At 38.4% G+C, this 22600-nt stretch overlaps 1 protein-coding gene across 1 annotated transcript; it reads left to right on the top strand.

The window, feature by feature from the left end:
- Window positions 1-2683: 2683 nt before the first annotated feature.
- LOC121628037 (piggyBac transposable element-derived protein 3-like) lies at window positions 2684-4632 on the top strand. Its single transcript, XM_041966932.1, has 2 exons — window positions 2684-2952; window positions 3121-4632. Exons 1-2 carry the CDS (start codon window positions 2830-2832, stop codon window positions 4630-4632), a joined length of 1635 nt encoding a protein of 544 aa, XP_041822866.1. The 5' UTR covers window positions 2684-2829.
- The last annotated feature ends 17968 nt before the right edge of the window (window positions 4633-22600 follow it).

The raw sequence follows: 22600 nt of genomic DNA, 5'->3' as shown, positions 1-22600 counted from the left end.
CAAAAAAATCCCTCCAATATCATAACCCATTAAATTTTTGGGAGAAAACCGATCAAAATTGCCACCGTTGCTGCTGTTTGTCGCATCCGGTGTGTTGGGCTTCACCTGGGTGGCCATGAGTTTCGCCTGTCGATGTCATTGGTCGCCTTCCGTGTGTCGAGCCTATTAATTTCACACTACACCTTTTCAATTCAACATCAAGCTGAAATGAAATGGTGAAGACCTGTAGTGATGCTAGGAATGTGTGCATACACGTCAAATCATATTTGGATCTATTCCAGGCAACTTTTGGTACTTAAAGTTATGACACCAACGAGTATCGTTTGGGCCAGATGTGAACCAAATATGAGGAGCCAGCCTGGACACAGATTACAGCTAATATGGGCCAAACAAAACCGCAGATGTGGGCCATATTTGAGCCATATTGGGTCTTCTCTGTTGCATCTCCATAACTGTGGAATAATCTGCCTTTACACATCAGACAGACCCCATCAGAGTCCATTTTTAAAACTTTGGCTTTTAACCCCAGCACATCTTAGTTTTTTTTTAAATTTGATTTTATTTGTTATTTTGTTTTACTGTGTTGGGTTTAGCTGTTCGTATGTCTCATGTTTTTATTTGTATTTTTGTTTTAAATTATGGATTGATTTTATTTGCATGCAGCACTTTCAACTGTGGTTGTTTTAAAGTGCTTAATAAATAAAGTTGGTATGGTATATCCATTGAAGATTTAAAACCAACCAATGTTAACCAAAGAGTGTGACAGGATAAAAATACAACATCCAGAAGTGGAAGTTCTGTCAGGTTCTGCCCTACTCCAGTTGCAGCTACATCTTGTCTGTGTACCGTGACATTATTTGTTTGAGATTGATATAGACCTATTTAACTTTTTTATTTCTGATAAAAATCAGAAATTAAATTTCATTTACTGCTGTATTTTCTCTCTGCAGCACGTATTTCTTTATTTATTGTTAGTTAACTCTTTTTTAATGTAGTAAAGGATTGTTAAATCAAAAAGATCTCCTGCTCTTGCACTAATATGTGCTTCAAATCTATTTTTAAATTATTTTAATTAAACTTTAAGTGAAACTGAGGGAACAAAACAGAGATGTTTGGTTGTCTTTAAACTCAGTTTCGTTTTTCCTCTCCTTCACTCTGAGGAGGAACACAAGGCACTTTGGTGTAATATTTAAAGAGGTGTGTTGTTACCATATGTAGTTAACTGAGGACACTTCTCAAAGTCAATCCCCATGAATGGAAGGAGCAGATGATGAAGAGCATAGTTAAATATTAACATGCGTATAAACATGTTCAGCAACAATATTCAGGTAGGCTGTGGTGGTTAAATAATGCTTATTTGGCACTAAGAGGTCCTGAACCAGTTGATACAAGGCAGGATGGATCCATGCTTTCATGTTTCCACTAAATTCTGAGCCTATTATCTAAATAGTGCAGCTGAAATGGAGACTCATCAGACCAGACAACGTTTCTCCATCTTCTATTGTCCAGTTTTGGTGAGTGTGTGTGAATTGTAGCCTCAGCTTCCTGTTCTTAGCTGACAGGCAGGTGTGGTCTTCTGCTGCTGTAGGCCATCTGCTTTAAGGTTGGAGTTGTGTGTTCAGAGATGCTATTCTACATCCCTTGTCTGGAACCAGTGGTTATTTGAGTTACTGTTACCTTTTTATCATGTACAACCAGTCTCCCAACTCTCCTCACCTCTGACATCAACAAGGCCACATTCAAAGTAATTTAAATCCTCTTTTCTTCCTCATTCCAATGTTCAGTATGATCTTAAGCCAGTTATTTGGACCATGTCTACATGTCCGAATGTGTTGAATAGCTGCCATGTGATTTACTGGTTAGATATTTATGTTAATAAGCAACTGAACAGGTGCGCCATATAGGCTTCCATAAAATTCACCAGTTTACTATTTTGTTTAGCAATTCAATTAGTCGGTGTATTTTTTAGTCAGAAAAACAGAAGCTGTAGAGAATAAATGAGCCACGGGGACACCAATTAGAAACAGGAGCGAGACAAAGCAAATAAATAAAAAAAAACAAAACAAAACAAAAAAAAAAAAGAAGTGGGTCACCAGCAGGGTCAGAGAAGCGAAAGTACCCAAAAGAAAAACAAGCCATAATTTGCAGCTGGGATTGAAGGACAATAGGACCCAGGTCACCATAACATAAGCTGCAAGACCACCTGAGCAGCAGGAGGCATCCTCAGAGACAGACAGGGGTGAGTTAAAGTAAACACAGAAACACCCACACAAAGCATGAAAGACTTGTAACCCTTATGCAAAAAAGATGGATGGATTTAGTCTTTTTTTTAAATTTCACAGCTCACTACTCACTTTCAACATTTCAAAATGAAAAGCGAAACACTTCCATATAAAGATAAACAGGATGCAAAAGTACAGGATGCAAAAGTTTCCCTAATGCTGGCTTCTGCATCTGTGTGTTATCACTGGGAAACCTGGTGTTTTTCCGTACTAACTTGTTCTCCTGTCTGGTGTCGTGCCGATACCCTGTAGAACTGAATATTGTGGAATGAGGAAGTAATTTTAATCCCTATTGAGATTCAATGGCCAATTCAATGGCCAACCACGAACCTGCTGGAAAAACAATGCACATTCGTAAGCTAACACAGCTTGCTAGGGACTTGATTGCCGATCGTCAAGAGCAAATGCAAATGTGAAGACACAAAAGCAACAACTAGTTTTCAATCAAGTCTAGCAAGCTTTCATTACATGCAGAAGCAGAACAGTATAAAGTCCCTGTTTACTCCCAACCAGTTCATCATTTTGTCCTAGACCTCAGCCTACAGAGATGCAGAGAAGATTCACCACCACGCAGGCTTTGCAAATCATTCTGGGTGACGCAAGCCTTCTTGACTCCGATGCAGATGAGATCGACATTGAAGAGGAATCTGAACCGGAGCAGTTTTCGGAGGTAGGAGGTGGTCCATTTTGCGGGCTGGTTGTTTTTTCCCTGGTGGCGGGTCTGGTGCAGGCGGGGGCAATGGGGGGAAAGGTAAAACTAAAATGATTGCATCCAGCAAACTTATTGCAATATTTTTTGTTATTGTGCAATTAACTGACGTATTTCTTATTTTGACAGGCCGATTCTGAGGACGATGCTCCCCATCCCCTGAAAAAGAATCCTCGGCTTGATACCACGGTAACAGAGACTGCTAAAGATGGCACAGTTTGGCGTAAAGAAGAAGTTGGACGACATCTGCATTTCACTCCTATTGAACCTTACGCTGCAGATGGAGAGCCAACACCTGAAGCCAGAACAAGGATCACAACTCGCCTCCAAAGCTTCCTCTGCTTTCTTTCCCTCCAGATGCTTCGCACCATTCAAGCCTGCACAATTCAACATGCAAGAGACACAGAGACTGTGGATTGGTTCATGGCTGTTCCAGAATTGATGGCATTCATAGCAATTATCATCTGGAGAGGGGTGAAGAAGGTTCCATCCTTGTCTGACAACTGGTCCAAGATGTATGGAAACAAAGAGATCATGGCAACAATGGCTAGAGACCGCTTCCAAAAAATCATGCAACACCTTCGCTTTGATTGCAAGGACACCCGGCATGAGCGAGTGCAGACAGACAGGTTTGCAGCAATTTCAGAACTATGGGAATCATTTCGGAAGAACTGTGTCAAATTCTACAGACCTGGTCGGCACATCACCATTGACGAACAGCTGTACCCATCAAAAACACGTTGCCCTTTTTTGCAGTACATTGCCACAAAACCAGATAAGTTTGGAATAAAATTTAGGGTGGCGTGCGACCTGAAATCCAAGTATATCTGCAATGTTTATCCCTATGTTGGCAAAGACCCCAGTCGTCCCAAAGAAGAGAGACTGTCTGAGAGTGTGGTTATGAAGTTGATTGAACCATTTCTGGATCAGGGCAGAACCGTCACAACGGACAATTTCTTCACGTCAATTTCACTTTCCAAAAAGTTGCTCAGCCGGAAAACCACCATCATTGGGACAGTCAATAAGATTCGCAGAGAAATTCCTCCTTCTGCGAAAGTGAAAAACTGCAGTGAGTTCAGCACTCAGGTGTTTACAACAACTAACGCCACATTGACTGTTTACGCAGCCAGCCGGAAGAAGACGGTCTATGTCATGAGCAGCATGCATGGGCTCATTCAGACTGAGGACACACACAAAAAAAAACCAACCACCATCACCCAGTACAACAAAACAAAATGTGGGGTGGATTCCATGGACCAGATGGTGCGGGAATACTCCGTACGAGCTGGAACAAGAAGATGGCCAGTGGCTGTGTTCTATAACATGGTGGACATGGCAGCCCTGAACGCCTATGTGCTTTATCAAGCCTGCACAGGAAGAAAGGAAAGGCGGCCAGATTTTTTGATGCAGCTTGCCAGTGAGTTGGCCGCGTCTCACGTGACAGCGAAGCAGATTGAAAGGGACAACGGTCTTCGCAAACAGGCTGCTGAACCAGAGGAACCTGCCAAAAGGAAAAAGTGCCAAGTCAGGAACCAGTGCAGAAAGAACCTTGCTGCAAAAAGATGTGTTGAATGTAGCAAGTTCACATGTGGAATGTGCAAAAAAGAAGAGCCATGGCGCTGCAAGGTCTGCGCAGACTAAGGACAGTTTATTGTGTTGTGTTGTGTGAATTTTTGGATTTTCTGTTTTGTTTAAACTTTTCAATAAACCATTTGAAATAAGCAGTTTCTAGTTTGTGTTTTCATTCTCTTACTAAATTGAACTTTTATGTAGTCCAATCTAAGCAATGCAAAATATTTACGAAAAAACCAGGAAGATTCAAGCTCTCAAGAGGAAGATTGGAGTCAGAAGCAATGAAGTTAGTTTGAGTTGCTATAAAAACTTGCTGCTTTTGTCTTCACATTTGCATTTGCTCTGACGATCGGCCATCAACGCCCAATAAAGCAGTGCAACATTGTTAGCATACTGGTTAGCATAATGGTCGGCACAGGTTCAAAACTGGTCCGACTGGTTCTGGAGAGGGGTATCAAAGTGATACCTCTTTAGTAGTTAGGGTTATAAGGTATCCAATTGTTACCTTTTAGGTTTTCCAGTGTTATACCATTAGAGTCTCTGTCAACAAGCACATTCTCCTGGTCACTGTTTGGGTCAGCTGTGCTGAAGCTTCCCATGCATGGGAGTCATTGAGGTGTGGATAAAGGAGTTCTCCTACAAAGTCTCTCCTCAAAACTATATGTTTTCTGCTCCTCATCTTCTTTGGTATTGTGTGTGTGTGTGTGTGTGTGTGTGTGTGTGTGTGTGTGTGTGTGTGTGTGTGTGTGTGTGCAAATATTTGGGCAGTACTTGGCTGCAGAGGGACCTGGTAGACCGGTGAAATTTCCATCACATGGACCTCACACACAAGTAGCATCAGTGACGTTTTACTGGAGTGAAAAGAGCTCATCCGATGTGTGACTAGGGTCCTCTGTGGTCAGCTTCTAGCAATGACCATGTTTTAAAGGCTTGACTAAAAAGCTAAATAGGTCAGAATGCCAACTGTTTTTGTTTTTCTAAGACCCAAATCAACAATCACTCAGAAATGACCTTTTACATGTGAGATCTTGGATAACAGAGGCAACATATCTCCAAATCTGGTGATCCACAGCAGAGAAGAAAATCACATTCCTCCACAAACCTTTCTGTAACAAAGTTTTTCTTTTTTTTTACTTTCATTGGGTACCCTCATGCAGATTGAATCAATCCAATACAACACTGATTTATGGATCAGTATTTAGACCCTTTACTTTAGTAATAGTACAACGTAAAAATGTTTTATTACAAGTATTTAAAATAATGGAGATTTTTAGATTAAACAGAATGGGGCACTTCTTAGATACAAATATTACATTATCATGAGTACTGATTCATATGTTATATGTTAGTAATAACTGAGGGAATAGGAGGGGGTGGAAATATGGACAAGGTCAGACAGATGAGGAGGGAAAGGTGATGGATGCTTTGAATGTGTACACAAGGATTTTGATATCGGCTTAAATTTAATGGGGAGTCGGTGAAGCAGCTGTAAAATGGGTAATGTGGTGAATAACGGGAGTTTAAGGGATTATACAAGTGGAATAGTTTTTAAATGATTGTAGCTCATGGAAGGATTGGTGGGAAAGACCAAATAGGAGGGTACTGCAGTAATCAATATGAGAAGTGACAAAAAAGGGAAAGCAGGCACAAAGTGGTAGTTACAAAAACAATAATTCATTAAAGAAAAGATTAAACAAAACAAAACAAACAACAGCAAAAACAACCAGAACAAACCCTTCCGCCTGCACAGAATCCAGGTGATCTCTCAGCACAAGCCTGGGCGACACACTGAGTCCACGCTGGTGAGCCTTTTGACTAGGTGGCAGAGCACACCTAGCCCAGGTGTGGCTCGTGTCACTCATCACCAGAGAGGGCACCTGCAACACAAACTTAAACAAGTGGAGGTGGTGGGGCCGTCACCCACATCAATGTCATGCTTCAACAACTGAATACAGGTTGGAACGTCACCAAACACAGGTAACCGTTAACGGTTCAGACAGATCAGCCCGGCAGCCTTCAGATGAATGCTCAAAGAAAGAACCCAGATTACAAGGAATCTCTGAATTCCTCAACCTGCAGTATCCTATTGTCAGGTGATGTAACCCCATCATCCTCCTCAGGTACAGTAAAATCCAGAGATCTCCCCTCAGTATCTGCCATTAATTTGGGTTTAGCTGTGTGTGGTGACCTAAGTTAACAAAGTGCTATTTACAAAAAAGCTATTTATTAAAGAGAAAAACAAAGCAAAACAAAAAGAACAAAACAAACCCTGCACAGAACCCATGATCTCTCATCCCAAGCCTGGGAGACACACTGGCCCTCATTTATCAAACAAACGTGGGAATGAGCGCACATCTGATCGCAGAAATTATCTTATGATAGGATTCATGTGTGATCTATGAAACATTATATCTGACTGATCCCAGCATAGGAATGATTGGGCCTTAATAAGTGCAGAGACTGAAATCCATCGTCATTTACATGTAACGCCCTTATTTATTCATGGTCCAGAGGCTTCGCCCAGTGAGGTCAAATCATGAAGAGGAGACATTCTGCCAAAAAAAAGAAAAAAAAAAAAAAAGAAATTTTTTGGAGGATGAGATCAAGAGCCTCACTTGTGAAGTAGAAAAGAATAAATAGCTGCTGTTGGGCAACCTAAAAACCGGAGTCAAAGGAGTGCACACAAACACTACATGGAAGAGGATCACAGAGGCAGTTAGCAGCCTTGCTGTTGTTAATCCGACTCCTGCTGAGGTATGAATAAAACTCTCAATAAGTAGCATACCATATATATGCCCATGATTAATGTTTTATTAGTTTTATTCATTTTTAATTTGGAAATAGCCGATGCCTGGTAACTGAAAGTCACAATTCATTACATTGTACACTTGAAAATATAAACGACATGCTAAGACATCAATGAAAATATAAAAAAAAAAACAGTGAATAAAACTTTTTCAAACCACTAAAAGTTATCTGTGTTTACTTGCATTATCTAAGCATTATTGTGTTTAAGGCTCTGGTATATGAAGCCATCTTTTATAGCTTTCAAAAAAGAAAATTAGTAGCTTATAGCATTTTCACCAGTCCAGTAAAGAACTACACATTTTAGTGCACAGCATGGGAAACATTAGCCTACTGATTAAATAGAGTAGTTTTACAACTTTAAAGTATAGACTACTTGTTTAGAAAAGACAGATCAGATCCAGCCTCCTCTGTAGCCCCCAGTGTGGAGGCTATGCTGGGCAAGGTGGTCTTTGCTCCTCTTGCTGAACCAGGGTATCAAAATGTTCCATTAGCCAGAGCAATATTGAGCAAGACTGCACCGGAAAGAATTATGTTGGAGACTTTCTCTAGAGAGTACAGCACCATTCCCCCGCACGTCCGAAACACATCCACCTGCCCTTCAGCAACCCAAAGCATGGCTCCACCATGCCACGTGTGTGCACACTGTTAAACCTGCACTCCTGCTCTGTGGCAGTGTTTGCCAGTGGGTTGAATGTTCCAAGAGTGAATATAGATATTTATCATTATTTTAAACTGTACTGTATAATGATTTATAGGCCTTTTTTTAAATTTGAGCTATTCTAATTGTCATGTGTGGGCTTAGGCTGTTTATCATATTTGTTATTTTCCCAAATCATTTTAACTGCATCAGTGTGCACTCCAAGCAGATCAGTAAGTTATTTTATTTTATTCGTTTTGGGAATCCATTTCTCCACGATCTCAGACCCGAGGTGAGATTTGATCATATCTACACATTCACCTCCAGAGCGTAGACTCTTGACTCAGGGGTAGAGCTGTCAACTGATTGAGGAGTTTTCATTATATCGAACTGCAACATAGAAAACGTTTAATTTACCTTTGTTGAATTAACCAGTCTATAAATGGTTCACCATAAACTGGCAATAGTATTCTATTGTATTATATTTCTGTTCAAGAAGAATACCATATAACATATGACATGTAATGTTTACTTCACATAATACTTAACAAAGTATATATAGTTAATACTTATAAATAATATGACTTGTTTTATTGTAAAGTATTGGGGCTGGGATTCGGTGTAAATAAAAACTACTGTAAATGGTTATGCTGCAACATTGCTTGATTAATAATTTCAAGTAAGCATGCTAAATTCTCCCTAGGAGAGAGTGTGTGTGTGAATGGTTGTTTGTCTATCTGTGTTGGCCCTGCGACAGACTGGTGACCTGTCCAGGGTGTACCCTGCCTCTCACCTGTTAAAATGCTGGGATAGGCTCCAGCTCACCTGCGACCCGTAATGGAATAAGCGGTCAAGATAATGAATGATGAATAATTAAGCATTTTACTTTTTAGGAAAAAAATGTGACTGGGTTGAAAGTGCAATCTTTTTTTAAAATCAGCTACACATCATGTAGACCATGCGACTATGCCACGACTATGGATTGAGACTGTGCTGATACTCCTGTCTCAAAGTTCATTAGTATTCTTGGGCTGTTTCAGTTTGGCAGTGACCTTTAAAATTTTGATTCTTAACATGAAGTGTTATTTATTGAAATTATTCACTCGTCTGTTACATGAGGTGGTACAAGTGTGGGTGAGAATAAATGAAAACCTTTGCCTTTGCAGCCAAATTGCTTGTGCCATTTTGAGCTTCAGTTAAAAATAAATCATCCAGGTTATGACCTGAATACTTACAGCAACTTGTTCATTTAGTTTGTCTTCATGGTATACCTTTCCTATATTTTCCCACAAAATACAACCAGTGTTTTAAGAACAATATATTTATCTTATTATTTTTTATTTATTTATTTATTTTGTGTGTGTGTGTGTGTGTGTGTGTGTGTGTGTGTGTGCGGATCCTTATTCTAACCCAAGTGAACAGATTGTCTAAATCCAACCAAGAAGCAAAAATTTGTACAGCGTTGTCAGTAATATGTATGTATACATTCAATAAACCATGAAAACCAGAGATTGAAAAACCAGTATCATGTTCTGAGTAAAATTAGCATCCCATGGTTAAAACCATTATTTAGTTGTGTTGTTTATGTTCTTCCTTCTCTACAAGAGGACCTTGTAGCTTTTAAAATCACATTTGAAATTATGTTTGCTCCTTTTAAGGTTATTTTTTTAAGGTTATCCTGTAGATGTAGAACTAGAGTCTGTCAATGTTTACAATGGAAAAAACAAAACTGAAAAAAATGCACTATAAATACCAATAGCACAATGGTACTGATTAAGTGCGTTTTGACCTAAGAAAAAAGTAAAAATAGAAGTCATTCACTTTCAAATGGAAAATATTGCTTGCTGTGCCACTTCCAAAGTATGCTAAATTCTAACAAACATGGTTAATTCTGGTCTTTTGACTGGTGACCTGTCCAGGATGTGCCCTACCTCTCACCTGCCAAATGTTGGGTTGGGCTTCAGCTTCCCTCAATGGACCGAGCGGTATCTAAATTAACTAATGCATTCTGGTCTTTACAGCTCCAATCACATGTTACACCTCAAGCTGTGGACTTATTTCTCCTTTGAGTTACCAACTGGTTTTCCAGTATTTACGTGTTCAGCCACTTAGACATCACTTTCAGAATAAACCTTTATTACCAAGCTGTGGAGCTGTATTGAAATTTCAATATATTTTATATTTATTCAGTTATTTTAACATTATGCACTTATCAAATCTCCTTAAAGAATGTGATGTCTAGCTCCTTGTTGCCTGGGCTTTGTCTTTGGAGTGTCATGATGGTGTAGTTTGCGATGGTTGTACTACTTAGGGACAGAGTCTGGATAAGGCCTAGCTAGACATTTAGACTCTTTTCTGTTGTGCTTGAGTGTCATATAAACAGCAGCATGCCATTTGACCTGGGACACTCCTGAGGACTGCTGTGTGCCTTCTACTGACCATTGTGATCAGAATTATAGAAATGTACTTTGAAACTTTTACTTCACTTGTCATTGTGTCTTTGTTAAGCAAAATTTCCACAACATAGCTCGGGGTCTGTTTTTCCCCTCCCAGTATGCTGCAACAACAATCTTATCTGGCTGTATTTTTATTTTTTCTTTCATTACAGATGGCCAGGAAAGAAAAAATAACATCAGTGGTACATTTCAAAGGATTTTCCAATTTCATTTGACCCTAGCCCCATGATGTGGAAAATCCAGGAATAGCTCTCAACATGTAACAGGATATTTGTCTTTCAAGGACTACAATGGCAGCGGCATTGCCCTGCACTTCACCTGCATCTCCAGCACAAATGCAAGCTCGCCACGGATCCCTTTCTTCTGCTCTGTAAAGAGCAGATCTGATTTCACAACACGCACTTCACATGTTTTATTAGCTGTTGTACAGTTATGCTTCCCTCTGACCTGAAGTACATCTTCTCACCAATGATTAAATGTTAGAAATAAGGTTGGCCTGCACAAATATGTGGCAAAGCACCATCAACACAAGCCCTCTTGTATATCAGCAGTGCATTGTTTTCTCTATAGGTCACAAATTTAGAAACAACCCACTCAACTCTATCTAGTTTTCACACCACTTGTTATCATCTGGTAACAGTTTTAACATGGGAGGTGAATTGATAGTGGTCTACTGAGATCATATTTGTAAGCGTCTTCTGTAATTAATACATACAAGTGTATTAGTCTGACACAGGTGTGGAGGCTGGATTAGTTTGATATAAATAGCTGTTACTGTAAAACCTTAAACTCTCACATATTTAACTTTAACACTATAGTCATTAATTATATTCCAAATGTTATACTATTTTAAAAGAAATGCAACTTAAATGAATAAATAAAACTGTATTTATTAGGAAAAAGAGAATAAAACTTAGTAAATCTCACATTTTAAATGTCTTAATAACCTTAAAACAAATATGCAAAACAAACAATGCCTGCAGGTCTGAACTATAAAGCAGGTTATGATGCTTATTGTTTCAATCAGTCAACCCAGGTTCAGACTCTGGATATGAAACTGAGTTAAATAAATTAAATGAAAAATACATTATCATTTCTGTGGGGATGCTGCAGCTTAACTGGATCCATACCTCTGATACCAGGTATTTCTGTTCTAGAATCAGTTTTTATTTAAAAATGATATTTTAATAATTTGGGATAAATATGTAGTTTAGCACTGAAATACACTGAAATGCATTCATTTTTTTTTAACGCATAAAAAACAAAAATATTACTTAGATTACATCAGAAATCTGAATTGGTCATTATCTTGGTGAGAGAAGCTGATTTTGGGCAAGTAGGTTCTTAGTCACAGTAGTGAACTGAATCCAACGAAAAACACTTTATCCTCCTTATTTATGAAGAACCTGACATTTTTTAAGCTGGTTCCAACCCTGGCTTGGCTAGGGAAAGGGGATGCAACATAAAGATGCCCAGATGTGCTGCAAAGTAACAGGAAATTTATTTCCCCATGTGGCAGGTGGACACAAAAAAATAGGAATACGCGGAGGGGATGGGTGGGTGGTGGCCTACCTAACTTATCATTAATAATTACAATAAACATAAACACAATGGAAAGTAACTAAACTATCCACCTGCTTTTGTCATATGCTAAATAAAGCATAGCATCGTAGCAGCATGCCTATCGCTGACTGATCAGTGATCAACCAGTCCAAAGCGCTGTGATATTTGGAGACATTTCAGCTCCAAAAACCCAGAATAACGTGCAATTTGCTGTGTGGGAAGACCTCAGACACCCTTAAACATCTGAAACTCAACCAGAACACAGAAGCAGAGATAATCTGAGGAGGAGGAGAAGGATAGGTGCGAGACAGGCGTCACTCTGGAGTCGTTTGGAGCTGCAGGCAGATATTATCCAGATACTATCAGGTATCCAGGTACAGAGGGAGAAAATGTGGAGCTGTTGGAGACGTGTAACACTGTAGCTGATCTTTAGTGAAGTCATTTCCATCTGTCTGCTAGGTCAAAGTTTTTGTGCTGATAATCACACAGGAGTTCCCTGCAATCTTAAAGCTTCCTATTTTGCTCAAATGTCCAGTAATAAATATGGTTATCATATAAGTAATGGAAAAAGTAAATGCTACAATAAAAAGCTGCATGAGTTCAGCTGGGAGTGAGAAGTTACTGTGATCATAGGTAAATATTCCTGATATCAGCTCACATTATTTCAACAAGTCCAGATAAGATTGTCTGCAGAGTAAATCACAGACCAGCAAACATTAAAATGTTCACAGCTGTAGGAATAAAATGGTTAACTGAGGATGGATGGATGGATGGATGGATGGATGGATGGATGGATGGATGGATGGATGGATGTGGAAGGACATTCAGAGGGAAGTAGAAAGCAAAAAGAAGAGGACAGAACAGATGGAAAAAAGAGACAGGACATTAGCAAAAGGGAGTGGTTTGTGTGAAACCCAAGTTGCTTCCATTTTAAATAGATTTTCTGCTTCATTTTAGTCTCTTGAGATGTGTGGGTCATAATGGGTGGTGGACCTCGGTATTTCTAAAACCCTGGTTACGGCCTTTCATATATTCCTGGAAGGCTGAAAAGCAACAAAGCTGCTGGCTGCAGCGATAGCAGGAAGGAAAGATGAGGAAAAAATGCAGACTATCTAAATGCATGAATTAATAAGCCGATATCACTGCCACTTCATTACAATATGATTTACAAGTTTTTCAGTTCTATTCTTGAGTTACCTGAGATTCATCAGTATTTATTCTTTAAAATGCAACGCTGTTCTAAATGATCTTATAATAAAGAATAATAATAAAGAGCAAATACAAAGCTTATTCAAACTAGTTAGTGGGTTTATTGTAAACATTCAAGTCAATTAAAAACAAAAAAGTTGAAAACGTTTGAATTCATCCTGGATTTTGATATGAAATGAATATGAATGTGATCATTTGATGCAGCTACAACAGGAACAGTTTCTGTTTCAGGCTTCATTAACTTTCACTTCTGATGACAGTTAAGTCTATAACTGCAACTGTAAACTTCTCATGTGTCACAAAGCTCTGGTTTGATAAGTGACGAGGATAAAGGGATAAGAATAAGAATTCTGGACACTTATGGCCACCGTCCATTTACAACTGTGCTTTGCATTTCAAGTTATTTCTATGCCCATCTCAACCACTAGATGTCAATCATTTTTACATACTGTACCTTTAAATTAGCTTTATGGAAAACAACTTAGGTTTATTTAAGATTTCCCACCCCAGGCCACCTCTGGATCATCAGCAAGTGAAAAAAATTATGAATGGGTCAGCAAATAGATTTAGTATCAGGGACATATAATGATTTCCTACTTTTTGTATCCTGTGTGCCTTCAGACAGTTGTTCCTACACATCTGCTGTCATCATCTACTAAACAAGACCAGAAGAAATTGTTGAGAATTTCTCCCTGAAGAGAACTAAAGTAATAATTCATGAAAACAGGTTGAGAGTGATTTTTTTCTCCAGAGGAGCAACTAGTAATTTTCCAGAACTGACTGAAAAGCACTACATTAGGTCTTGGAACTTGAATTGTTAGTATTGTTTTTATACTTTTTTATAGATTGATCTTACCCTTTTTACGTGTCCATGGTTGTATTGTGGCTGTTGATTTTTTTTTTCTTGGTTGTCTTAATTGTCCCTTTTATGTTGTCCTGCACTGCAAACAAAAAATTCCCCCTTGAGGGACAACAAAGTAACTGAACTGAAGTGAGTAATGATGATGTGGAAACTTTACAGATCAGATGGACTGTTAGGAAGCAGTTTCCCTCCCCACCTGTCTGCTATGTGACAGCTCCTCCTGCAGCAGCTCATGCTACCTGTGTTCAGTTACAGTGATTGTACTTGTTTAAAATATGCAAGCACATCCTATTGTAAACCGTGACTGTGAAACACACCAAAAAACATAAGAGTAAAGGAAAACATAAAAAGAGAGGTCTATTGAAAATGTTACAATCAATTAGGAGAAGTTTAGAATATACAGAGTCAGAATAAATAGGTCAGAATCAAAGATGACTTTCCTGTTCATTGATGCATATAATAATACAGGATTTGGTTTCACAGACTTAAGCACTCACGTCCAGCCAGACGGAGAGAGCTAGCCTTAATGCATCTCTCACCAGTGCTTTGACTGCACACTGTAATGCTTCCCCTATTCTCCTTTGGTTGTAAGAAGAGGATGTTCTCACCTGTACGATCAGAGGACCTAATGACTGTAGACGAGAGGGAGGAGAGTTGCCAGTGAAATGATGATGAATTACTGTCTTTAATAAGCTTCTCAGGTGCTCAGTTATTACATTTGTACACCTACACTTTTTAGATAGATGAGATCATTTCAGATTAACTGTGTGAAGAAATTTAATGTCAAGAAATAACCACAACTCTCAAAGTTTATAAATTGTGGAGAGCCAAGTAACATTACACAGGGCATTGCTCACTTCTCTGGAAATGACTGTGCCTTCCACAAGGTGTTACAGTCTCAAAGGAAAAGGCACCATGTTCCCATCCCCACAAAGACCTGTTTATCTTAACCTAATCATAAAATTGGCAGCTGGTTCAAGGTCTTCCAGACCAAGGTGAGAAACTTCTGCATTTTGCTTTCCTCTAATGAAGCAGAAAGGCAGCGTTTTTAGTGTGAGGATGAGGAGTGTCATCTTTCAGATGAAACTGAGTGACTGTGCATAAAGCTGCAAATAGGATTGCATTGGCTCCATCACGATGAAAGGTTTCTGTTATAACGAGACTTATTCTGACTTTAAAAGCTCTGCCTTCAAACTGAAGATGACTTCACATGACTCTTTATTCTGCTCTCCTGTTTTCGATTTTTAATGTGAAAGAAGGATCAATAAAGAACAATGCCTGACTACTTCATTATCAGGTATAAAGGTTTATTAATTATCTATATCCTTTAATCACACCAGTCTTTTTTGTTTACATGCAGTGTAAAGTAAAATTTCATCGTAGTAAACTCTCTTTTTTTTACTTCACTATAATATTTGAAGTAAGACTGTCTGCAGGTAAATACATCCAAAACTCAACATTATTTCAAGTCTCCAAAATCACACAAGAAAACAAGCACAGTGCTAAAATGCTAATATGGTATGGGTGTAAAGATAACCCTACATCCAGTTTTCATGTTACATTTAAATGAAACATGTGGACCCCCGAGATTATATAAAATGTACCATAAACCATTTGATGGCCCACTTTTATTGTTTGAATAAGACTTTGGATTCCAAGCAGTTAGTCAGTTGTTAGCTCGATGTTTGCCTCTCCAGTGCTAATGCCAGCTTCTCCTTGCAAATAGATGGTGCTTAATCCAGTGGATCACCAGGCTAGACAAACTAGTCGTTTACCTGTCCAATGCTTATGCACAAAAAAAAAGGCAACAGACAATAGATGATGCAGTGAGTAGACATATTACAAACAGTGAGTGCTGGCCACCGGTCCATATCATTGATCAGATCAGCAACTTGCTGCAGATGGATGCAGTCTCCTCTTACAAGTCTACAGCCACCACAAGGTGCTCAATAGTCACATTTAACCCTTTAATGCCATTGATACATACAGTTGCTGATATCTTTTGCATCACTTCATGGTAAAAACTTTGCTTAAAACTAAGGCTGTCAAAAATAACGCATTAACGGCGGCAACTAATTTATATAATTAATAGCATTAACATTTTTTATGCATTTAACACTCGCGCAGCATCCGTCATTTATGACTGCCGCGGTACAAATTTGGCCTTCCAGCCTGTTACGTCTGGCCCTCCACTTAGATATCAAAACTATTTTGAGTATGTCACAACTGAAATATTGACTCACACCTTAATGACATACTCACCATGTCAGTGAGCCAGGTGCAGACTAACATTGACAGGCTAGTGATGTCCAAAGATCAGCTTCAGATGTTCCACTAGGGTTAACAGTTTGCTATGTTGAACACTGACATTTTGCACTATATTTGGTTATAATTTAGCACTCTAACTATGCATCTATTGTTATTTTGCCATATTAATATTTGTAGTGTGTTATTTGCACTGATGGAAAAGAATTAATTTGCATGCATAAACAATAATTAAGAGAACTATGATTTACATTTATTTGTGTTTCACCTTTAAATTGCTGTGTTTGGCACGTGGCTCACCCTTGGAGGCACAAAGTTTGGGCACCCCAGCTATACAGTCTGTTTTTAACCAAGAACATGATTACCCATGAGTCTTTATGGTTGCACTCACATAGAATGCTACAATATTATATTGTTTAATTCTTCCTAAGCATTCATTACTAGTTGTTCCTTACTTGGGATGAAGTAAAATTAAATTAAGAATATTTTATTAATACACTAAGATAAAATTATAAGGTTATTTTTAAGTAAGGAGCAGCAACGTTTCCATGTCAGCATCAATTAGTCTGTAATCCGCCTCATTGTCCTTTCGAAGACAGCCATGATAGTGTACTCAGTAGGATTACTTATACCTGGTTTGCCTTAGTTGCTCCTTCTTCTTCGTTTGGCGTTTATGGAATTTATTAATCTAGGATCCTCTGACAAGGCTTGGTCAAGTCCCGCTATCTTCTCTTATCCAGGATAACTAAATTCTACTCTTGTGAAACAGGCCCCGGATAACAAACACTGACATGTTGACAGCGCACCATAAAATCTAAAGTTGGGAAATCATTTGAATGTTATAAGCAGGACAGAACATTTGAGAAGTCTATCAAGCATTAACTAATCTGAGCGTTCTCCTGGTGAGACAGCATGGTGAATCCATCGGGGCAGTTCGATTCCTGCTTCATCCCAGTCAATCTGTCAGCATCGCTAGTGCATGTTGAATACTGATGAATGTTCCATGGTCGTGGGAGAGGCTGTTAGTATGGATTAGCTGCCATGTTTCTGTTAGTCTGCCACACAGCAGCTGTGGCTAGACATGTAGTTTACCACCACCAAGTATGAATGTGGAGCGAATGAATAATGTATTCACTGTAAAGCATTTTGGATTCCATGCAAAGCGCTCTTTAAATGTAATCTACTATAGATGCTAATTCAGCTAGCACAAGCAAGAAGAACAACTCAGCATGTAAAGACGGAGATCTATAACTGTCATGGTTCCTGGGTTTTGGTGTGTGTTAGATGTTGATCATGGTTTAGGATTTTGGTTTTTGTCACGTTGAGTTAGGTCTTGCTCTTGGTTTATAGTTCTGGGTTTTTGTCATGTTCAGTTTCTGTTATGTTCATGCTTTAGGTTTTCAGTTTTGTCATGTTTAGTTTGGTTTTCCCTCTTGTGTTCCTGTTTCTGGCTCATTAGTTCACCTGGTCTAATTACTCATTCACTTCACCTGTTCCTTGTTACTCCTCCTGTGCATTTATACGCCAAGATTTCCAGTTTGCTCTTGTCAGATCTTTATTTGGTTAACTCCCTGGTATTTAGTTTATCCCTATCATGTGTAGTTCCCTGTTCTGAGATTTGAGTGAATAAACCCTTTACCTGCACCGATTCTGCCTCCTGCCTTGACTGCCTTCATTTGGGTCCTCACCTCCGCCGCCATTCATGACATAACAATGTATTCAACTGCAACTGAGACAGGACAAGTTAGAAAGTAGTTACATCATCTTTTGCCCTTTTTTTTCTAAAGATTTCTGATCTTATATTAAAGTTGATATAACCTCAAAGTACCTAGGAAGTATATTACTTGACCTTACATGGTTAGTTTTAGCAAACAATCCTGATTATTGCTGAAATACATTCTTTTTGCAAGGTGACCACTTGATGATCACCGTTTTGCTTGTTGTTGTTTATACATGTAAACATGTAAAGTTAGTCACTTCCTGGTTAGGTTTAGCCAACTTCACTGTTACAATGTGTGTTGCAAACATAATTACAGCATATCTCTCCCAGCAACAAATGCATGGTAGGGAGGATTTTGGATGGAGGTCAGTCTCCAATGTTCCATTGTTCAATGGACATAAAATCAGGACACATTTAATGAATTATTATTAAACTCATTTAAAAAAATCTAAGCAACTGAACCTTGTAATATAATACCCATGTGACTGTGTAATTTTCCACTAGGTGTTTGAAATACTAGCAATAATTCCTGTTTGCATTTACATAAATGATAATTTTATTTTTAGAAATTTAACGTTAAAAAGCATTAATTTCCTCTAAAAGAATCTAATTCTTTTAGAAGAATGTAACAGGTCAGGCCAAGGGTTAGAAAGTATGCTATGATAGAAACCAATGAAGAAAATACACTGAAGAAAGTGAGCTATAAGGGAGATGCATGGACAACATGGTTTACATACTTTATACTTAACGATTCTTTTATAAATTTATAATTCTAGGGTTGAGCTGTGATGTGATGAGTTGTACTTGACTCATCTGTTGCAAGCTGCAAGCTTGGACAGCACCACTAATCATATGAGATGACCAGACCTGGATAATAGCCCACAGCTAATCAGCATCATCTAGTGATGAAAGCATCAAGGCTACTTTGCGGCACAGACACACACACACACACACACTTCTATTGTATCTGCTGGATTTTCATTGCAAAACATTTTTCACAATCAATAAAATCAATTTGAAGCACACTATGTGATCAATTTTAATATATTGCCTCTGGAATGAAACTGTTTTCATCTTCAGAAAGAGCCTTGACAAGCATGCCCAGCCCAGGACTCAACCTTGCAGCAATTCAAGGTTGCATAATGCAGGATCAATGTCCATGAACAACCTGACTAACAAAACCAGAGGTGAGGCTTAGAGTAACCTTTTGTTATAAATATGAGTCCCTGATTAAAACTACAAGGCAGGCAAACAAAGAATTCCTACTTAAAATGGTTAAAAATGTAATTAATCTTGTTTTGTTTTTGCTTTTTTTCTAGTCCACTTTAGCCGTCTAGCATGTAAACTTCATTCTGTTTTACTGGATGAATGTTTCAACAGTTCAGTTTGTAGCTTCTACAATGTGCAGGGACATTGCCCTCATCCCTATCCTCCTTTCAACCTCCTGGTTTGATCTGAGCAGGCCGAGGAGAAGCAGGCAGAGAAAACAGAAAAATAAAACTTAAATTAATAATGTGGCCTGGGCCTGTTGGCAGTGCGGTGGAGTGTCTTGCAATATTGATGTGTTGAGAATGACTCATCTAAGACTGGAAAGGAGGGAGAGCATACACAAACCTCGAGACTTGTACATTTTTTAATGTTGGGTCTTCAAATTATTGCACACCTTCTGACTGTAAGGAGTTTGCAGAGAATCTCAGCCTTATTCATGCCGCAAACTCTATGCAGCACAAAGTTGAAAACTAAACAAAATTTTAATTCTTGTGAAAGGAACTAAAAGGGATGATAACACTGTTGTGATAAAATAGTAAATTTGACATACTTTGGTAAGACTGCACAAATAGCTCCTCTATTGATTAGGAATTTATAGCTCTTTTCAGAGCAATTAGTTTTCGGTCCTTAAATCAGCTCATTTTACAGCTTAAAGCTTCAGGCTAATGTAAATTTGGACACAAGTTACACTTAATAACCCTTGAAGCATGTTATTAACCAACAATAGCATTTAGTAGCTAGCATAATATCTCACACTTGCACAGAAAACTGCTAAATAGTTAAAATTATTTTCATACTTAGTTTCCCCTGTCTTTACTGTGGTTAACTTGTACAATCATTGGTCCGTGAATACGCAAAATAAAGCAGAATAGTCCAGTTGGTATAACATCTCACCACAGACTAGCTGATTATTACAGTGTTCAATAGATCATGTTGTAATCTTTCCACCATCAACACAAATCCTTGGTTTCTATTGTCCATCTGTTGTTTGCTTTTTTGTTTTAAATTTGTTGAGTCTGAGTTCAAGAGCTGTTACTTGAAGGGGAAAAGTGGCAGGACATTATTACACTTCACTGTGTTCCCAGGTGGTCAAAGAATGAATGAGAAAAATGCATAAGGTTATAAATACCTTTTGATTTAAAAGCTACTAAAGTTTGAGTGTAAATGGTGTTTTTGGGCACTCAATAAAACCTCGTTTCCACCAATGAGTGAGGGTTGGGATGGGATGGTTAGGGCGCGGATATGGTTTAAACTTTAATCTTGTTGGTTCCCACAGCCAACCGTAACCTTTCCTGAGAGGCGGAGTATCAGCCAGATAGCAATAGATGCCTCAGCTACGTAATAGCATGATGCCACTGGAGCGCAACAACTGTATAACCAAAACAGGACTTAGAAACAGAGGAGAATGGTAGTCATCCAACATCCGACAACAACAAGAAAATCTCTTGCTGTAAACAAGGAGCCATTCCTGTTTTGTTTATATGCCAGGTCGCACGGGAAGAGACTTTCCTTTTTCAACCAATCAACGAATTGCAGTGTGTTGAGCTCCACCCTTTTAATTCAAATTGTTTAGATTTGTATCCCAATGGAACTGGAAATTAGGGTACCCTTCCCAGTTTTTGTTTGTGGAAATACAAAAAATGCATCCCAACTGGCCCCACCAGGACTAGCAGAAACAGGGCTTAAGATCCAGTCCTCAAATAGCATGTTCACTTTTAACCTTTTAAAATGTGAGGTAACCCAAAGGGAAGACTTTGAAAACACTGTGGAGACCTCACTTGAGTTGACTGGGCAATAATCTCGCTAAATTATGTTCTGCTTCACTTATCAGAGCTGACCCTTGCAGAGATGTTCACATATTCCACTATTATTATTAGAAGTTTAGAGTTGCAGCTGCATCATTTCAGAGATATTGAATTCAATTCAGCTTTATTTGTATAAAACCAATTCACAACAGTCATATCAACACACTTTACAGACATAATCGATTCAACTGTCTTCATAGAAGCAAATTCATAAAAAATAATTAATCCTGAAAGTTTTAGTAGAGTTTATATTGAGCCTCACTCTTAAAACAAACAAACAAAAAAAAAGTGCCATGTCCCATCTTCTTTTATTCTTCACCAGTAACACATAGACTGATACACATATTAAAGAAGCACTATGGAACTTTTGCTAATTTCCCAGTGATGAGTTCCCTACCAAAAGTTATTTCAGCCTCCATCCTACATTTGGCCTCCATCCTCCTCCATCCTTTTACATCCTGACGAGTAAGCCAGTCCAATTTTGACTCTTGTCTTATCTCTTGCTCTGTCCTTTTCCTTCTTTCTGTTCCTTGCTTCTTCCAATTAAGTCTTCTTGGATTTTTTTGATGAATCAGCCATGGTGCGTGTTCAAAACAGCAGGTGCATTGATATCCGGCCCTAACGTGTGATATAGTACATGAAGCGAATCTCAGCTGTAACATGACGCAACGTCCTGGATGCAAAATTTGTGCTGTTTTTCAGCCTCAGGACGCTATTTGGTCAAAATATATATATCCTCATTTCATTATGAGTGTGTAATTCTCGGGCAGATGTCTAAAAATAGACACAGGGCTCAATGGGTTAAACTAAAAACAAAGCAACTGCCTAAATTCTAACCTCAGTGTTTAAGAACTGCAATCCTGGGTGACATCATGGTGGATATCCATCCAGTCTATGCCTGCAACAGTCTTAATTTAAGGTTTTCTGCTATAACAGTTCCATGCCATTTGCATCGCCTGTTTCTTTATAAGTGCAAGGCATTGTCAACATTATTTTGTTGTCATCATAAATAACCACGTGCAGCAGTTTATGATTGGCTGTATTGCTAAACTAAAAGAAGGACACCTCAGAGATATGCTATGAATTTGTTACTGAAAACATTTATTACATTTTCTGGATTTTGGAGCTCTGCTTTTCATGAAACAAACAATGTTAAAAATTATTGTTTATAATTGCAGGCTCACCATAAGGTTTCCTTTTTTTTTAAATGTGTTGTACTTGTATTATTTTTTTTCCTGCTTGTGTGTCTTAAAAAGCGCTTTATGAACAAAATGTATTATGATTATCAAATTTTCATAGTCAACGCAGTCTCCAGGAACAAATGTGATCCAAAATATGATTGATTTGATAATTAGATAACTATAATTCTTCTTTCATCATTTTAATGGCATAACCATCACATAGGGAATAAAAAAATGTGGTGGAATAAATAAGATGCAACTG

Source organism: Melanotaenia boesemani, chromosome 17 (assembly GCF_017639745.1).
Source record: "Melanotaenia boesemani isolate fMelBoe1 chromosome 17, fMelBoe1.pri, whole genome shotgun sequence".
NCBI classification, from domain to species: Eukaryota; Metazoa; Chordata; class Actinopteri; order Atheriniformes; family Melanotaeniidae; genus Melanotaenia; species Melanotaenia boesemani.
This window is presented reverse-complemented; position numbering and strand designations above follow the sequence as displayed.